The sequence below is a fragment of the Talpa occidentalis genome, unplaced genomic scaffold, assembly GCF_014898055.3.
Source record: "Talpa occidentalis isolate TD23 unplaced genomic scaffold, MPIMG_talOcc4v2.1 talOcc4.5, whole genome shotgun sequence".
Taxonomy (NCBI): Eukaryota; Metazoa; Chordata; class Mammalia; order Eulipotyphla; family Talpidae; genus Talpa; species Talpa occidentalis.
Window position 1 is genome coordinate 84,907,714 of NW_023604861.1, and position 16,487 is coordinate 84,924,200.

At 41.2% G+C, this 16,487-nt stretch overlaps 1 protein-coding gene across 1 annotated transcript in view; it reads left to right on the plus strand.

Annotated features, from left to right (window-relative positions):
- DGUOK (deoxyguanosine kinase) overlaps positions 1-16,487 on the plus strand; it is a 48,892-nt gene that overhangs the window by 2,978 nt on the left and 29,427 nt on the right. Inside the window, exon 2 of the mRNA XM_037527653.2 lies at positions 6,801-6,913. Coding sequence (XP_037383550.1) covers positions 6,801-6,913 — 113 coding nt within the window. The remainder of the gene's footprint in view (positions 1-6,800; positions 6,914-16,487) is intronic.

The window sequence follows — 16,487 nt, forward strand, 5'->3', positions numbered from 1 at the left end:
ATGGAAGGATAGGATTTGCCAGAATTTGAACGGTCTTCTGAACTGTGCTAGGAGTTTCTTCTATAGGCAGTGGGAGGTTATTGCAGACTGGAAACCAGATGTTCCAAACCAGATTAATTTTTCAAAAGAAACTGGCTGCTAGAATGAGCAAATAGAAAATTCCATAAAGGAGGCACTTTACTATGTATGTCTTGGTTGCTGCAATACCCATCATGCCTTGTATCTGGTAAGTTTGGCATAGACTAGTTTTATAGCTATTGTAGTAGTTGGAGAGAGGGAAATTTCAGGCCTGAACAGAAAGAATGGCGAGACAGAGAAGTGATGGTTTGAGAGAAATTTTGGAAGTGGAATTGACAGGACTTGGGGACCTTTTGAAGGAGTGAGGGGTAAAGAGATGTAGAGGATAACAGTGAGGTATATAATTTGGACACTGACTCTGAAAATTGAGGATGGGCATAAAGGAAGAGGAGGTCTGCAGAGCTTAAGGGTGGTATGTGTGGAGTGCCTCGGAGATATACAGAGATAATTCTGGTGTGGATTAGAACCTGTGCCTGAAGTCAAGAGAGAAATAGGAGCTGAGGTTTCAACTATGAAAGTTGGTAACTTGGGGCAGTTTTTTAAGTTTTGGAATGAATGAAGTTGCCCAATGAAAGTCTGACTAATGAGAAATAGACTGGTAAGATCTTAGTGTGACTCTTCCTTGTTTTATTTCCTCTCACACTACATCACCCCACATACCCTGATGACTCTCCTCAGACAGAATTAGTCACTGCCTCCTCTGTATGCTCTCATAACAGTTTGTACCCTTAACTGCTGCAGCACTTGCATTCTATTGAAATTGTTTGCACATTCAATACCTTCCCAGGATTGGCCATTTCATGTCTTGTTCATCTTGCATCATCAGCACCAAACCCCCTACCTGACCCATTGTATTCATCCCGTGTTTACCAGAAATTTGAATCCTGTGCTGTAATATTCATATAAAAGTTAGTCATCAGTACCAAGGAAATATATCAAACTGCTTTTATAATCAAATCAAGAATTAGCTGGTTCTCTGGCACAGGTGGCGCCCCACCCCCTAAACAAATCAGAGTGAAGTACCTATTCAGGAAACTTGAACCGGGAAAGGTGCTAACTCCTGTCCTATTGAAGTTAGATAATTTTTAAAGGGATTTTTCTTGTAGTTGTGCTGCCCTAAGTCTTATTAATCTTACCCTGAAGGTTCAGAGAGCAGCATGTAAAGAAAATTGGTCAGTGCAGTAGCAGCTGGTAGCTGCTACTGGCATGTGTGATGAAGCCATATTCCCTGTGTGATTGAAAATTATAAACGTGGTATCTCAAATACCTTAAAGTATAAAAAATAAAGTGCTTAGCCTGTCTTTTGAGTATATTCATCATTGACATGTATCATCACTTTCCAAAGCCAGTTATTTTATATTTACAAACGTAAATTGCAGAAAGGATTGCTGTAGGAAATATTGTCAGTGAGTCATGTCAGACCATTCTCATTTTGATTTTCAGAGACCCTGCTAAAGAGAAAACTTGCATGTTTTTGTAGTTTAAAAACTTACACATAAATCAGTGGAGAGCTTCCCTAGTAACATGTCCCTCAGCATTCAAAATTAGTGACAGTGTCACTAAGATGCATCTTTTACTGAATATACTGGGTAAAGAAGCCTGAAGGAGCAGGCAGATACCTATTTGTTCCAAACACTGTATGTTGGATTCTCTGTTTCTGTGATTCACCTCGTTCTTTCCATCCATCTCCATTCTCAGTACCTGGGTAGATACTCAGGACACAAAGAGAATAAGGTCTTCAAAAAGCTAGCTTCTAGTCTAGCTGGGGAGAATGATGAGTCAACAAATAATTACAGTGTAATACCTTGGTAAAGCAGAGCATGCAATAATTAACTCTGGTTAGGGATGAAGTGGAGCTGGAGATAGTTCAAGGAGGCTTCAGGGAGAAGGCGGCAGTGAAAGGATGAATCAATTGAGGAAAGTGGGGGTGGAGGGCATTTCAGATCAACAGAAAGATGAGTTTGGGTGGTATTCTGGAAGCTGTTAGGACTTCCGGGAGGAGGGGTGGGGGAGATAAAGTTTGCCATGAGAAGAAAAGGATCAGGGCAAACATATTAAATTTCTTTTAAGCCTGCTGAGTGATTTTTATTAAGTTTTCCCAGAATGCTTTTAAGAATGCAGTGCCTATCTGATCCTGGGTGCTTAGTTTCAGGGTTGGGTTGCAACCTAATTCATCATTTTAGTTACATTACCTGCCCCTTAGTAACTTCCATAAACATCTGTTTATAGCGAATGAGTGAGTGACTGAATGCAGCACCAAATGTAATTCCTGAAATAAAGGCTTTAAATTTTCTTTAGAAGAATGTTTTCTTGTTTAAGTTAGTTTTGTATTTATTGCTTTTGTTTGCTTTTTGGTAAAAAGTTTCAGATTTGGGTTTTTTCCCCCATGTTTTTGCCTGGAAGTGATGATATAGTTAAGAGGTTCCCTCAAAATATAACCATATTAAATTTAAAATAATATAACATTATTTTGAGTGTTACTCAGGTACTCTCTTACTACCAGATTTTAGCATAATGTAGCTACAGCATGTTTATAGAAAAATTTGTGGGAGGAAAAACCCATGACTTAGGAAAGATGAACTTTAACAATAGAACTCTTAGGTCTAACATGTGGAGTGATAATCCTGGTGCTAATAGAAGTCAGCATGTTGAGGTAACATACTACCCCCCACCTTTTTCTTTAAATCATGGCACATAGAACAAAGTACAGCGATTGCCAAGGCCTTAAAGGGATGCTTTGATGCTGCTTTTGACGTCTGACAACTCCAAATTTTATGATACTGAAAGATAACAGTTAAACTGGGATCTAACTAAGTCATGATCATGAAGTCTAAGAGGCTTGTCTCTGCAGAGACCTGACAAAAGGGGGAATTGGTGAGTGCGGCTCAGTGCTACCTGAAGAAGAGAGGCTTTTGGTGGACACAGGAGTTCTGGTCACTAGAAGGACGCCATTGTAGCAGTGGACACCCATGCTTACAAAGTCCTGGCAACACTTTACAACATAGGTCTTAAAAAAAACTATGAAGCTCAACCAGGAAGAAAACAACTATTAAAACCAGGTAACACAGCACTAAAAAAAAAGTGATGCTGTGTCATTTGTACACAAATATATAACTGCATTATTTTTGTTAAAATACCCCACCTGTGTGGGCAGTGCCTGGCACAGGCCAGTTCCATTGGAATGTAAGTTGAGAAATCCTGCCCTTTGGTAAATTACTCAGGCTCCCAGCAACATGGATGGCACAACCTGGGACCTTCCATCCTCAAAAAAGTAAGCTTCTGGGCCTCCAGCAACATGGCGCGCAGACCTCTCCTGCCATGCTCTCATGTACTTCGGTCCTTCTAAAAACTGTATCCAGTGCATGTCTGCCTGCTTCTGTGTACTAAGCTGGCTTTCCAAAAGCTTTGGCATGGGGAACTCCCATGCAGTGTGGGGAAGTTACCCTGATGTGATTGTTCCAGTAACTGGAACTGTTATTTCCCATCACATCTTAATTTGCTGGCATTCTGGGGTTTTTTGTGTGTAAATAGCACGAGTTGTGTTCGTTGAGTCCTGGCTGCCCTCAGATGAATTGGTAGCGTCTGATCTCAGCAGAGAAACAGTGACCTCAGAGCCCTTCCTCAGCAGTGAAGCTGTGACCTCAGAGCCCTTCCTTTCCATCTACAGTAGTTTCTTAGGTAATTGTTTTTAACTGCTGAAAAAAATCTAAGTCACTCAGTCCCACCTATCTCATCAATTGCCTTCATCTTTTTATATCAGTCAAAATAGTTTTTCAGCTGATAGAGACCATGTTTTAGACTTAATCGACAACCTGCAATCTAAATATTGACCCTCTGTGCCAAATATCTTAAACTTAGGGCAAGCAGGTGTCTGATAATATATAAATTCAACTTATTTGTAATTCCTGTCACTCTGTTAGGTACATTGACAAGCCCAGAGAGTTTTATTAGTAGTATGGAATATGAGTTTGGAACCTCTGTTCAAAAAAACACCACCTTTGTTGGTTTTGATTATTAGATTGTTCTGCATAACAATTTCAGTATGCATCAGGATCACTTTGGGGCATAGTTTGAAAATGTGGAGTACTGGGGTCCAACCCTAGAGATTCAAATCCTGTTAGGAAACCAAAATTGAGACCCATGAAACAAAACAATTAAATGCTAAACATACCATAGGTGTGGCTAAATTCCAATTTAGCATGAGCTAGAGAAGGCCTGAACTTCATGGTAGTGATGGAGCCATAGGCTTGGTAGGGGAAAACGTTTAGACACAGACCTAGAAGAGCAGGGGAAGGCATTTATTCATTGGAGAGTGGGAAGAATAGAGGCTATGCAAATGTGCAAAGGCACACAGGAGTTGGGTGGAGGTGGCACTGAGGGATGAGCGTGACTGTACCAAATGCAGATTCATGTTGTTTGTTCTTACCCTGTGTGTTCAGAGAGGAGTTGGAGTGGTGTGTGTTAAATGTCACGTATTGAATGTGTGGGCTTTTCTGCTGAGACATCTCACTCCTGATCAGTAACCGAGAGGGCTAACAGAATCAAATGGGCAGGTGCCACTGTTCTTTTCTTGGTTCCATTTGGGTTTCTCCTGAGGGTAGAACTCCCTTGAGAAAGGTTCTCTCTGATAGAAGAAATTGAGCTCCCAAACACAGTCAGGGTTCACTGCAGGAGTCCATCTAAGCAGAATCTTCAATGATTGAGAAGGAATTGGGTCATGAGGAAGGTGCTCCAGGAAATGGGAAAATATGCAGTCACATTCCCACAAGAGAACATGGCATGATTAGAGTTGAAAGGAATTTTATCAGGCAGGAGCCTAGGATGCCTGAAGGGGAGCTGAAGCCAAAGAGATGAATGCAGGGGCCAGACCTCGAGGTGTGTTGTAGACCGTAGTGTTAGATTTTGTTGTTAAGGCAATAGGAAGCTGTCATAGGGTCTTAAGTAGTGTTATTTTATGTTCTGTTTGAATGACTGGACTGAAGAGGGCAAAGGCCACATTGGGAAAGTAAGAGATAAGAGCCTGGTCTTGAGCACAGAGGTGGGAATGGAGAGAAAAAGACAGGAAATTTAGAAGGCCGGTCCAAAGGACCTGGTAGCCATTTGAGTTTTGGTAAAGGAGCAAGTTCTGACTGTGAGTGGATAGTGCTACTATACCCTGAGGTCTGGAATATAAGCAGAAGCTCAGTTTAGTGGGGAAGGTGAGTTCATTTTAGGGAGTATATAGACTGAGGTGTTTGTGGGATTTCCAGATGAAGATTCTGGAGGCCAGATATTGAAAATGGGAAAAGATAACTTGAATGTTGTGGTGCCAGGTTGGTTTCAGCTCCAAAATCTCTCTCAAAGCGACCCTACTTTCCACCTTCTCTGCCGTTTTAGTTCAAGCTACTTTTAACTTTCTGCTGGGCTGCCCACTTCTTTATGCATCCATTCTTACACAGCTGGCAAAGTAATCTTTTAAAAATGAGGGCCTCCCCAGTGGTGCAGTGGTAGAGCGCTGGGTTGCGAAGCTGCCCACAGCCTCTGCAGCGCCGGTTCGATCCCCGGCTGCTCCCCGGCCACTGGAGGAGGGTCCTGCATGGCGTGCAGACCTCTCCTGCTGCCCGATGCTCCCCTCAGCAGTGTACTTCAGTCCTTCTGCCTGTTCTGCTCCCTGCGCTGGCTCTGGTGAATTCTCTCACCCTCCCGCGCTTCTGACTGTACCCAGTGCTTGTATAAATAAATAAATAAATAAATAAATTAAAAAAAAAAAAAAGACCTTTAAAAAAAAAATGAGATGGAAACTTGACATTTCCTTGTTTAATTAAGCTCGGTCATCACTGACTTCTCATTGCCCTTAGAATTCTAACTTCTTAGCAGAACTAGAAGGCCCCAATCACCTGCCCGCATGCCTGCTGCCTCTCTGTACTCATATTCTCCCTCTCATGACCACGCTGGAGGTGCACTCTCTTCTTCAAGGCCATACATGTCTTTTTCTTGTTGTATGACAAGTTCTTTCTCTTTCCCTGGCCTGTGTTCATGCTGCTCCCTCTGCCTGGAATGCTGTTCCCCCACCCACAGTCTGGCTAATTCCTCATCTTTTAAGTCTTACCGTCGATGTCATTTTTTCAAACCTCCTGCGCTGTATTAGAGCCATCTTGCGTTTTTCTTTCCTAGCACTTAACACATAGAATTCCTATAAGTTACTTGTGTGTCATTAATAACTGTCTCCCATATAAGTTCTGTGAGGGCAAAATCCCTCCTGGGTTTTGTTAACCATTGGACCTCCAGCACCAGAGAGTCCAGGCATGTGGTCCCACACCAGAGAGCCCATGAATATTGGTTACATTTGTTGAATGAATGAGAATAATAATCTTCATCTTCTATCTGGAAAAACTTGCAATTCTCACACTGTCACAGAATAAATAGGACCGTGATTCAAGCTTTAAATTTATGTAGCTGATTTCATCAGTGTTTGGCAGCCTGTCATTTTCAGCTATTATTAAACTACTCTCCTCTGGGACGTTGGGACATTAAAATTGTAAGTAAAGTCTAAGGGTATTTTTCTTCCCTGTTGCCTGTGTTCATTATGGGGACCAGTTGGCCTAGACTGGTCACACTGTCATCATTGTGACAGTGGTATGGTGACTGGCTTTGAAAATTGGAAAAACTGGCACTGGTTTTCTTACATTGGGCATTTATGGCATAGTTCAGTAGCAGCCCAACACATGCTGTTTGCATTGCAGCTGTGGGAAAGTCCACCTTTGTGAAGTTACTCACGAAAAGTTATCCAGAGTGGCACATAGCTACAGAACCTGTAGCAACATGGCAGAACGTCCAGGCTGCTGGCACCCAAAAAGTAAGTTTTCAGTGGCTGTGGTTAGTTGGCTGGCATGGGTGAGTAAACTAATTGTAATCATGTAATTTGCTTTGAGTAGGTGAAGTAGCCCAGTTTGACTCTCCTTTTTAAAATGCCTTCATTCCAGGGCCTCCCCGGTGGCGCAGCGGTTGAGCGCTGGGTTGCGAAGCTGCCCGCGGCCTCTGCGGCGCCGGTTCGAGCTGCTCCCGGCCAGGATCCCACATGAGACCTCTCCTGCCGCCCGCTTTGCAATTTCTCCATCAGTTGCTGTTTGTGCTCTGGCTCTGGTGAATTCTCTCACCCTTGACTGTGGCTAAATTGCCTATGACACTAGGGAGGATATGACTTGTTTGAATATGTTCTGTTTTTTATGTCTATGTGCCTTTTTCCAAGCATGTCTAGCGTCCCAGCTTTGAAGATTCATTTGTCATTTCTCCCCTTAGGTATTTGTATTATTATTACTGAAGTTGACCATCAAGAATAATAGTTGATTATAGTGATTTTTATTTTATTTTATTTTATATATTTCTTACATCATTTTTCATTTTTGTACATTATCTGCATTTTCATCTTGGTTATAGTCCCCAAACACCCTTGTTTTCCTCCTACTCCCTTCTCTTCCCCCCCATAGTGTGTCTCTGGTTTACAGTTGCTGTTGATTTTGATTTTTACTTTGTATTAATTAGTCTTTTTCCTGGTCCCTTATTTAGGTTTTCTAAATTCCTGCTATGAGTGAGACCATCCAGTATTTTTCTTTTTCTTTCTGACTTATTTCGCTGAGCATGATCCCTTCCAGCGCCATCCATGTTGCTGCAAACTGCATGTGTTTATCTTTTTTGATTGCTGAGTAATATTCCATTGTGTATATGTAGCACATCTTCTTGATCCAGTCATCTATTTTTGGGCATTTGGGTTGTTTCCATAGCTTAGCTATTATCAATAGTGCTGCTATAAACATTGGGGTGCAAGTGCCCTTTTGAATTAATATTTCTGTGTCCTTTGGGTAAAAGCCTAGGAGTGGAATTGCTGGATCATATGGAAGCTCCATCTTTAGCAGATTGAGGAGCCTCCACAAAGCTCTCCACAGTGGTTGGACCAGTTTGCACTCTCACCAGCAGTGCAGGAGAGTTCCTTTTTCTCCACAATCTCACCAACATTTGTTGTTGCTAGTTTTTTTAAAGTGTGCCATTCTCACTGGTGTAAGATGGTATTTCATTGTAGTTTTGATTTGCATTTCCCTGATTACAAGTGATGTTGAACATTTTTTCATATTCCTGTTGGCCATTTGCATTTCCTCTTTGGAGAAGTTTCTTTTTAGCTCTTCTGCTCATTTTTTGACTGGGTTATTTACTTTGTTTTTGTTGAGTCTCATCAGCTCTTTGTAGATTTTTGTGATCAGTCCTTTATCATTAGTGTTGTGTGCAAAAATTTTCTCCCAATCAGTGGGGTATCCTTTAGTTTTGGTTACTGTCTCTTTGCTGTACAGAAGCTCTTTAATTTGATGTAGTCCCATCTGTTTATCTTTGTCTTCACTATCACTGCTTTAGGTGATGTGTCTTTAAAGATGTTACTTATGTGTATGTCATGTAGTGTTTCACCTATATTTCCTTCTATGTATTTTATGGTTTCAGGTCTTATGTCTAGTTCTTTAATCCATTTTGAGTTGTTTTTTGTGCATGGTGTGAGGTAGTTGTCAAGCTTCATTCTTGTGATGTAGCAACCCAGTTTTCCCACCACCATTTATTGAACATACTTTCTTTGCTCCATTGCATATTCTTTGCTTCTTTGTCAAAGATTAGTTGACCATAACTCTGTGGGTTTATTTCTGGATTTTCTGTTCGGTTCCATTGATCTGTGATCTGTTCTTGTTCCAATACCATGCAGTTTTGATTATTATGGCTTTGTAGTATATTTTGAAGTCTGGGTGTGTGATACCTTCACTCTCTCATTTTTTTTTTAAGATTTATTTATATATATACAAGAACTGGGGTACAGTCAGAGGCATGGGAGGGTGAGAGAATTCACCAGAGACAGGGTGGGGAGCAGAACAGGCAGATGGACCGAAGACACTGCTGAGGGGAGCAGCGAGTCAGGCAGGAGAGGTCTGCCACGCCATGTGGGTTTCTCCCTGGCCAGCTAGGAATTGAACCCACTCTGCAGAGACTGTGGACAACTTCACAGCGTGGCGCTCAACTCGCTGCATCACCATGGAGGCCCTCTCCTTTTTTTTTTTCAGTTGAGCTTTGGCTATTTGGGGTTTTTGGTGGCTCCATATAAATTTCATCAATATTCGTTCTATTTCTTTGAAGAATGTCATTGAATTTTTTATTGGAATAGCATTGAATCTGTAGATTGCTTTTGGTAGGATGGCCATTTTGATAATGTTAATTGTTCCAGTCCATGAGCAGGGGATGTCTTTCCATTGCTTTGTGTCTTCTTCTATTTCTTTTATACGGTGTTTTATAGTTTTCTTTGTATAGGTCCCTTACTCTTTTGTTAGGTTTATTCCCAAGTATTTGATTTTTTTTTATTTCAATAATAAAAGGAATGGTTTTCTTGATTTCTTCTTCTTCAGATTTATTGTTTGTGTATAGGAAGGCTACTGGTTTTGTGTGTTGATTTTTTATCCTGCTATTTTACTAAACTGATTGATGAGTTTGATTAGTTTTTCTGTGGAGTTTTTGGAGTTCTTTATGTATATTATCATATCATCTGTGAATAGTGATAGTTTGACTTCTTCTTTCCCTATTTGGATTCATTGTATGTCTTTCTCTTGTCTAATTGCTCTGGCTAGGACTTCCAGTATTATATTGAAAAGCAGTGGTGAGAGTGGACATCCTTGTCTTGTTCCAGATCTTAAAGGAAATGCTTTCAACTTTTCACCATTGAGAATGATATTGGCTATGGGCTTGTCATATATGGCCTTTATGATGTTGAGGGATGTTCCTTGTATCCCGAGAATTTCAAGGGCCTTTATCATAAATGAGTGTTGTACTTTGTTGAAAGCTTTCTCAGCATCATATGGTTTTTATGTTTCTTTTTGTTGATGTGTCGGATTACACTGACTGATATTCGGATGTTGAAACATCCTGTGACCATGGAATAAATCCTACTTGGTCATGGTGAATTATCTTATGGATACATTGTTGGAATCTGTTAGCTAAATTTTTTTTTTAAGATTTATTTATTTATACAAGCACTGGGTACAGTCAGAAGCATGGGAGGGTGAGAGAATTCACCAGAGCCAGTGCAGGGAGCAGAGCAGGCAGAAGGACCGAAGTACACTGCTGAGGGGAGCAGCGGGCTGCAGGAGAGGTCTGCGCGCCATGTGGGACCCTCTTCCAGTGGCTGGGGAGCAGCTGGGGATCGAACCAGTGCTGCAGAGGCTGCAGGCAGCTTTGCAACCCAGCGCACAACCGCTGCGCCACTGGGGAGGTCCTGTTAGCTAAAATTTTATTGAGGATTTTTGCATCAGGGTTCATTAGAGAGATTGGCCTGTAATTTTCGTTTTTTGTGTTGTCCTTGTTTGGTTTTGGTATTAGTGTAATGTTGGCTTCATAGAGCGTGTTTGGTATTATCCTGTCCTTCTCAATTTTTTGAAAGAGTTTGTGAAGGATAGGCAATACTTAGTTTCTAAATGTTTGGTAGACTTCATTTGTAAATCCATCTGGTCCTGGGCTTTTGTTTTTGGGGAGGATTTTGATTACCATTTCAATTTAACTGCTTGTAATTGGTCTGTTTAGGTAGGTGTTCTATTTCTTCTTTATCTAGCTTTGGGTGATTGTGAAGTTGTAGGAATTTGTCCATCTCTTCTAGATTGTTGAACTTGTTTGCATATATAACTGTTCATAGTATTTTCTGATTATTCTTTTGATTTCTGCAGTGTCTGTTGTGATTTCTCTGTTTTCATTCGTGATCCTATTTATTTGTGTTTTCTCCCATTTTTCCTTTTGAGTCTGGCTAGGGGTTGTCTATTTTATTTATTTTTCAAAGAACCAACTTTTGGTTTCATTGATCTTTTGGATTGTTTTTTTAGTTTCTATTTCATTTATTTCTGCTTTGATTTTTATTGTTTCCTTTCTACTACTGGTTTTAGGGTTTTTTTGTTGTTCTTTTTCTAGTTTGTTGAGATGTGCGATTAGTTTGTTTCTTTGAGTTCTTTCTTGTTTCTTTCTCTTTTTTTTTTTAACAGGTTTTTTTAACAGTTTTTTTTTTAAAGATTTATTTATTTATTTATACAAGCACTGGGTATAGTCAGAAGCACAGGAGGGTGAGCGAATTCACCAGAGCCAGAGCGGGGAGCAGAGCAGGCAGAAGGACCGAAGTACACTGCTGAGGGGAGCAGCAGGCGGCAGGAGAGGTCTGCATGCCATGTGGGACCCTCCTCTGGTGGCCGGGGAGCAGCCAGGGATCAAACCGGCGCTGCCGAGAACTGCGGGCAGCTTCGCAACCCAGTGCTCAACCGCTGTGCCACCAGGCAGGCCCTCTTTCTTGTTTCTTGATGCGAGCCTGTATTGCTATATATTTTCCTCTTAAAGTATTTTTGAATTTCTTCTTTGATGTCTTTGTTAGTCCAGTGGTCTTCCAGAAGTGTGGGTTTCAATCTCCATGAGGTAGGAGGGTTCCTTGCTGTTTTATGGTTTATTTCTAGTTTGATGCCTTCATGGTCAGAGAAGAGGGTTGGTATTGATGTTGGCACCAGATGACGTGAAAGAGCCCCATGTTGGGTGCCAAAATGTTGTCGTTTTGTGGAGTTGCAGGTCCTTGGGTTCACTCTGGGAAAGTTTTCATCAGAGCTCCCATTTCAGCGGCACATGGCAAGTTCCCCAGGTAAGTTTCTCCATGAGACAGAGACATTAGTTATATTTAAAGAACAGGCTTATTAGGGAAAGGGAAAGGGACAGGTTTGCTAAGAGAGGCCTGCATGGTTGCAGGTGTGAGCGGCCTTCACAGGTCACAGGCAGGCAGGAAGCTGCTACCCTGCCAAGGAAGAGAGTTGGTGAAAAGAGGCACCTTCATAGTCACGGGTGGGCAGTGGGTGTGCTGCCCTGCAGAGGAGAGAGTTGGTGAAAGGAAGCACCTGCATAGTCACAAGTGGGCAGTAGGAGTGCTGCCCCCAGCCTGTGCAGAGACTGCATTGATATAGTCCTTTTCTCTTTGGGAGGGGTCACTCCTCCGTGGAGTGGCCTGCTTGTTGCTAATGTTGGGTAACAGGCAAAACTAGAAAAGAGATTCCAGGGTGGGCCCAATCTCCATATCTTTACCCTCAGGCCTGTGTTCCACTCCCTATAGCAGTCTGATCCTGCTTGGGTCTCATGCCTTGTGATAAGGCACTGGTGCCTAAGGGTCACGACCTCTATAGCTGGGTTAATGGTCATGTTATTCCCTCGACCCCCACCTCCTTGTGTGAGTCAGGTTTTAGTCTTGTGAGGACTCCTTTCCAGTTTTCTATTCTTGTCCTCCATCAGTATGATTTCAATCTTAGTGTATCTGTTGATGTTTGTCTTGTGTCCCAGTATGTGATCGATCCTGGAGAATGATCTGTGTGCACTTGAAAAATGTGTATGCAGATTTTTTGGGGTGTAGTGTTCTGTAGATGTCTGTTAAGCCCAAGAGGTCTAGATCCTTATTTAGAGCTTTAGTATCCTTACTTATTTTTTGTCTCATTGATCTATCCATTGTTGATAGTGGTATGTTGAAGTCTCCTACTACATATGTATTTTCTCTGATGTCTGTTTTCAGAGATGATAATAATTGTCTGATATATTTGGTGCTCCTTCATCTGGTGAGTATATATGTTAATGAGTGTTATGTCTTCTTGATGTAGTAATGTAGTGACTGTATGGGTCTCTTTTACTGTTTTGAGTTTGAAATCTGTTTTATCTGATATAAGTATAGCTGTTCCTGCTTTCTTTTTAGGTCCATTTGCTTGTAAGATTGTTTTCCATCTTTTTACTTTAAGTCTATTTTTATCTTTTGTAGGTAAATGTGTTTCCTGCAGACAGCAAAAGGTTGGGTTTTGTTTCTTGATCCAGCCTGTGACTCTGTGTCTTTTTATTGAGGAGTTTACTCCGTTTATATTTAGAGTCAATATTGATATTGGCATCTGTATTTGCCATTTTGTTTGTCTTTTCTGTGGTTTTATTTTTTGTCTTGTTTCATTCTTATTCATCCCTCTGTTGGTTCTGGCTTTAGGATTCCTTGTAGTATTTTTTGGAGTGGGGGTTTATTCGTAATAAAATTATGGAGTTTCTGTTTGTCTGGAAGGTCCTTATTCTTTCTTCATAGAGGGAGGAAAGCTTTGCGGGATAGAGTATTCTTGGTTGACATTTATTGTCTTGGAGTTTGTTAATTATGTCCCCCATACTCTCCTTGCCCATAGTGTTTCCTCTGAGAAGTCTGATGTCAGCCTGATTGTTTTCCTTTCTATGTTATCTGTTTGTTCCCTTTGACAGTTTCGTTATTTTTTCCTTGTCTTGGATTCTTGGGAGCTTTACTATTATGTATTTTGCTGTATTTTTCCTTTCATCATGGAACTTTGGTATTCTTCTTGCTTCTTGTATGTCTATTTTCAGCTCCTTCATGCTTGGGAAGTTCTCTTCGATAATCTCCTTGAATATTTTCTCTGTTCCTATGTCTCTCTCGTCTCCTTCTGGGAATCCTGTAACTTATATTTCCTTTCCTCATGGAGTCAGATAGTTCCCGAAGTCTTTCTTCATTCTTTTTCCTTTGAACTTCTGTTTCCTATTCTGTTTGATTCTTTTTATTTCTGTGTCTTCGAGAGTACTTTTTCGTTCTTCCATTTCATCTATTCTGCTTTCATTGCTTTCCCAGAATTCTTCAGCTCCTCCATTAATCTTTTGATCTCCTGCATTTCTTTCACTTCCCTCTTTAGGGACTCAATTTCATTCTTCTCATCACTGATTATTTTTCCCATATCGTTTTTGACTTCTTTCAGTTTTTTAATCATGGCGATTTTTATTTTTTTTAATTTTTGAAAATTTTTTTTATGAGTCTATTATTTTTAAGATTTATTTATTTATTTTATTTATACAAGCACTGGGTACAGTCCGAAGCGCAGGATGATGAGAGAATTCACCAGAGCCAGAGCAGGGAGCAGAGCAGGCAGAAGGACGGAAGTACACTGCTGAGGGGAGCAGTGGGCGCGGCAAGAGAGGTCTGCGCGCCATGTGGGACCCTCCTCCGGTGGCCGGGGAGCAGCCGGGGATTGAACCGGCGCTGCAGAGGCTGCAGGCAGCTTTGCAACCCAGTGCTCAACCGCTGCGCCACCGGGGAGGCCCAATCATGACGATTTTAAATTCTCTTTCGGGAAGGCTCAGAAGTTCTTCCAAGTCACTGTTGTAGCAGTCTGGTGGGTGATTTTCTTTTGGTGGGGTGTCTTTTCCCTGAGGACTTGCTTGGTTGCTTGTAGTTTTTCTTTTCCCTGCTGCTTGTTTTCTTATTTGTCCCTATGTGTTGGGACACTGTGTCATTGGTACTGACTGGCATCTCTTTGGTAAGCTCCTTCTGGGATGTCGGAAGCTCTGACTGAGGATAGCCCTTTCTCAGTTCCACACAGTTTTGGTGAGGGCTGGAGGCTAAGTTCCCTGTTTTAAAGGTGGTGCTTCTTGGGACGCCCTCCCCTGCGCCCTCAGTCTGCCCCCGTGGTGGCTGTCTTCCTTCTTGCTCCAATTCCCAGTAAGGGGCCTGGCTTGTGAGGGGTTTCAGCTCACCTCTGACTGTGGGGACAGCCTTTTCTCAGTTCCACACAGTTTTTGGTGAGGTCTGGACACGAAATTCCCTGTTTTCAAGATGGCGCATCTGGGATTGACTTCCCTGCTCTCTTGGTCTGCCCCCATGGTGGCGTGTACCCCTCTGGCTCTAACTCAATTATAGTGATTTGACTTATTTATTAAGTCTTAGAAATTGGAAGGGGCCTTAAGAGAGAGCGCATCTTGTCATACTTTGAGTCAATACAGAAATAATAGCTAGCATTTATAACACAGCTCTGTACACCAGGCACTGTACTGAACCAAGCACTGTGCATTTCACTTACACCTCATGACTTGGAGTTTGCTTTGGTAAAACCATATGGTTAGTTTGAACACCAACCACACTGGTGGAACGATTTGAATATGAACCCAGAGGTGGCTGAGTCTGCCTCAGTCTCCACGGACTCCTCCATGGAGCATTCACTGAGTGGCTCATCTGGTTTTTAATAACTGTAGTTCTTAGAAATTTCTGGCATAGCCACTTTACATCCCGTGGCTCTTACTCATTGATTCAAGTTCTGCCTCTTAACTTTTCCAAATGACAGCCCTTCATGTTGAAAGCGATGATTTGCCTGTTCTCTTTTCCCTTCAAGTTTCCTCTATCTCAAGGCAAACACTGTTTCCTCTAAACTCTTCCTCATTTTGATATAGTTATTATGTAGGTGAAAAACTCCGATTTGTTAGAATTTACTGAAATGGTATACAAATGAACAGACGTTCTAGGTACAGCCTCAATGATACAGAATGTCATTAGAACTTGTTCTGGGTGCCATTTTTCTGTTACTACAACTTAAAATTGTGTCCTTTTTGGTAGGTACATCAACTTATTGAGAATATTTTTTTTTAAATTGTTTATGTGCGTATGTGGATGTGGATTTGTGGATTTAACTAACTATTTAGAAAATAAATGTCTCTTTCTCTGAGTATGCCACAAGTTACTTATTGTGGGGACTTGAAAGTATGTCCACAAATGATACGCTTTCCTTCAAATAGTGGACCATAATTCTCCCCTTGAGTGAGGACTGGACTTAGTGACTTGATTCTAATGAATAGAATATAGCAGGAGCAACAGTGTGACTTCCTAGGGTAGGTCATGAAAGACAGTATAGTGCATCTTGTCCTCTCTTGATCACTTTCGGCTCTGGGCAGTCCAGCTGCATGTCATGAAGCATCCCTGTCTGTAAAGAGGCCCACATAGCAGGAAACTGGATCCTCCCGATGACAGCTGTGAGAATCTTCTTGTAAGCTATCCTTAGCCCCCATTCAAGCCTACTGTGACTGTGGCCTCAGCCAGTATCCTGACTGAAACCAGGACTGAAATCTCATGAGACACCTTGAAGCAGAACCATTCTAAACTGTGTCCCAAATTCTTCACCCATAGAAACTGAGATGAATGACTTAAGTCACTAAATGTTGACATAATAGGTAATTAATAATCCATTATCCAGGGATAAAATAGTTGACATTTTTGTTTTAATATTTCTGTAAGGAAAATAAATACATATACATTTATATACATCTATAAAACATCTATAATTACTCTTAAATAAAAATTGTGACTGTTAGGGACATGTCACATGATACACAAGGTCTTCACAGTGATGGCATATTAATGGTTGCAGTGTACTGTATAATATGATCCTATCACGTAGTTATCTAGTCTTCTGTTTTGAATATTTACTTTTCTTATTTCTTATTTTCTTAGTTTTAGGGAAAATCATAATTTTCCTTGGTAATAATCACTTGTAAAGTTTTTTTAAAATCCATATTCATTTCTATATTACTACATCATTACTCTTATC